General features: G+C 29.5%; 1 protein-coding gene across 6 annotated transcripts in view; it reads left to right on the forward strand.

Annotated features, from left to right (window-relative positions):
* The window catches only part of LOC122244719 (uncharacterized), a 26,380-nt gene extending 25,696 nt beyond the window's left edge, over nt 1–684 (forward strand). For all 6 annotated transcript variants that reach the window (XM_086543495.1, XM_086543493.1, XM_043002699.2 and 3 more), the window contains 2 exons: nt 1–115; nt 226–684. The exon at nt 1–115 is cut by the window's left edge and continues 49 nt beyond it. In XM_086543495.1, coding sequence (XP_086399621.1) covers nt 1–115; nt 226–576 — 466 coding nt within the window. In that variant the 3' untranslated portion in view covers nt 577–684. The remainder of the gene's footprint in view (nt 116–225) is intronic.
* The last annotated feature ends 1,816 nt before the right edge of the window (nt 685–2,500 follow it).

A 2,500-nucleotide genomic window follows, 5' to 3' on the forward strand; every position in this document is an offset into this window, starting at 1 on the left:
CGGCGTGGAGGCCGCGGGGAGAATCTTCGAAACCCACTTGAGAAGCATAACGCCAGTCCTCAGAAACCTTGCTCAAAAAACTACAGTTATCTTCAAGATGCAAGATGATCTCCAGGTAGGTAGCTTTTAACAAAAGTAATTGAGGGCCTGAGCAAAGTGTTATTGGCATTTTTTGTGAAAACTCTCAAGAGTATTTAGACAGGGATTTCTTCTGTTCATCCTCAGACTGTGCATCACAGCGTGTCCAAAGTGGTATCTTTTAGCACCGAAAACATTAAGCATTATAATGGCATCTTCAGACGAGTCTTGGCAGATACGGGCGTCTTGCTGTGGGACAGCACTTTACCTCTGTCTCTGGCGTACAACCTGGAGTGCATGGACAACCCGAGGCACATCAATACAACTTTGTGGTGGATGTGTGGGGACAGAACCCACGTGGGTTACATCCTGCTACACCAATACGCCGACATGGTTCTCAATGTCGCCTGTAACAAACATATGGTTATGGACAAGAATTCGTGCTATCACAAGAATTCAACGAAATTGATGCAAGAAGAATTTACAAATGGCCCCTAAATTAAGCCATGGTGAAGATAATGTTATATTTGGTACTGAGATGGAAGCATAGGCAGCAGCTGTATCATTTATATATAGCTGATTTTAATACTTCATAAATAGAAGTTTCTTGTTTTTCTTAGTATTTTTCATCACGAAAAAATAGATGTGATAAGCATAAAACAAAATAAAGCAAGCCGCAAGACACACTCGGACACACAAAAGCAATAGACTTGCTATAGAAATTAAACAAAAATTATACCAAAGTTCCACCCTAAATACGGAATAGTTTCTCGAATGTATAAAGATAATTTACTCTCTCTCTCTCACACACACAAACATATATATATATATATATATATATATATATATATATATATATATATATAATATATATATATATATATATACATATGTGTGTGTGTGTGTGTATATATACATATGTGTGTGTGTGTGTGCGTGTGTGTGTATGTGTGTGTGTGTGTGTGCGTGTGTATATATGTGTGTGTGCGTGTGTGTGTGAGTATGTGTGTGTGTATGAATATATATGTATATATGTATATACATACATATATATATATATATATATATATATATATATTATATAATAATATATATATATATATACATATATATATGTATATAATTTATATATATATATATATAATAATATATATTATATATATATATATATATATATATATATATTATATATATATATATATATATATATATATATATATATATATAATATATGTTATATATATATATATATATATATATATATATATATTATGTGTATATATATATATTATGTGTATATATGTTATATATGGTGTGTGTGTGTGTGTGTGTGTGTGTGTGTGTGTGTGACTTGCAAAATACTCTTCTGTGTTAATAAAATGGCAGATCAACCCACTATACACAAAATAGATTTATTGGAAATGAGAAGACAGTTTCAAGATCTGTCTGGATCCCAGTATGTATATGTATATGTATATGTATGTGTATGTTGTGCATGATTATGTGTATGTGTAAGTGTATGTGTGTGTATGTATATGTATATGTATATGTATATATGTATATATATATATATATATATATATATATATATATATATATATATATATACATGTATATGTATAAGTTTATATTTATGTATATGTATATGCATATGTATGTGTATATGTATATGTATCTGTATATGTATATACATTTATACAAGCGTGTGAGAGAGAAAGAAAGATGTTCATTAAAACTAATCTTGTATTCGATTTACAATACGATAATTTGAGATTGTATTTTATTTACAATGATTTGGAGAACATTATGAAATTCAGTGTACATTATCTAATTTTACTTTTTTTGTCTTTTTTTCATTCACCTCTAGGTTAATGAGGATGAAGTTTGATTTTTTTTTCTTAATTTCTAGTATGATAAAATACGGTGTTTTTGTCTAATTGTTATCTGTTGGTAAATTTGGCATATTATTCTTCCCATTCGACTTGACACATATCTCAGAAAAAAAGGAAAATTTAATGTTTTACTGTGTGTTAGAGAAGCATGAGACAAGAAACTGCATATCAGTGGAAAGAAACTATATTTATCTATATCATAAACGAAAAATCTTTTTTTAATCTCGATTAATTTCGAATCATTGCTGTTGCCTTTTATTCCCATATAGAACAGTTTCTACGATTAACTTAAATAAAATCCTTTCCCTTCAAATGAGCCTAAAATCAGGTTTCTACGATAAATATCAACTGGTAAAATCTACATATTTTTGTATACATTAACTCCCTTGTTTGTGTCTGTCATCCCCTTGAAAACTATTCAAAATTCACCTTTCTGCGACAAAGGATAACTACTACAGATATAAGAAAATGCTAGATTCGACAATAGTTGATTAACTACCTAAAGATTTAATACGTAAAACGTTTATTGA

This window comes from Penaeus japonicus, unplaced genomic scaffold (genome assembly GCF_977035675.1).
Source record: "Penaeus japonicus unplaced genomic scaffold, GWHDUDI00000001_assembly GWHDUDI00000013, whole genome shotgun sequence".
Classification (NCBI taxonomy): Eukaryota; Metazoa; Arthropoda; class Malacostraca; order Decapoda; family Penaeidae; genus Penaeus; species Penaeus japonicus.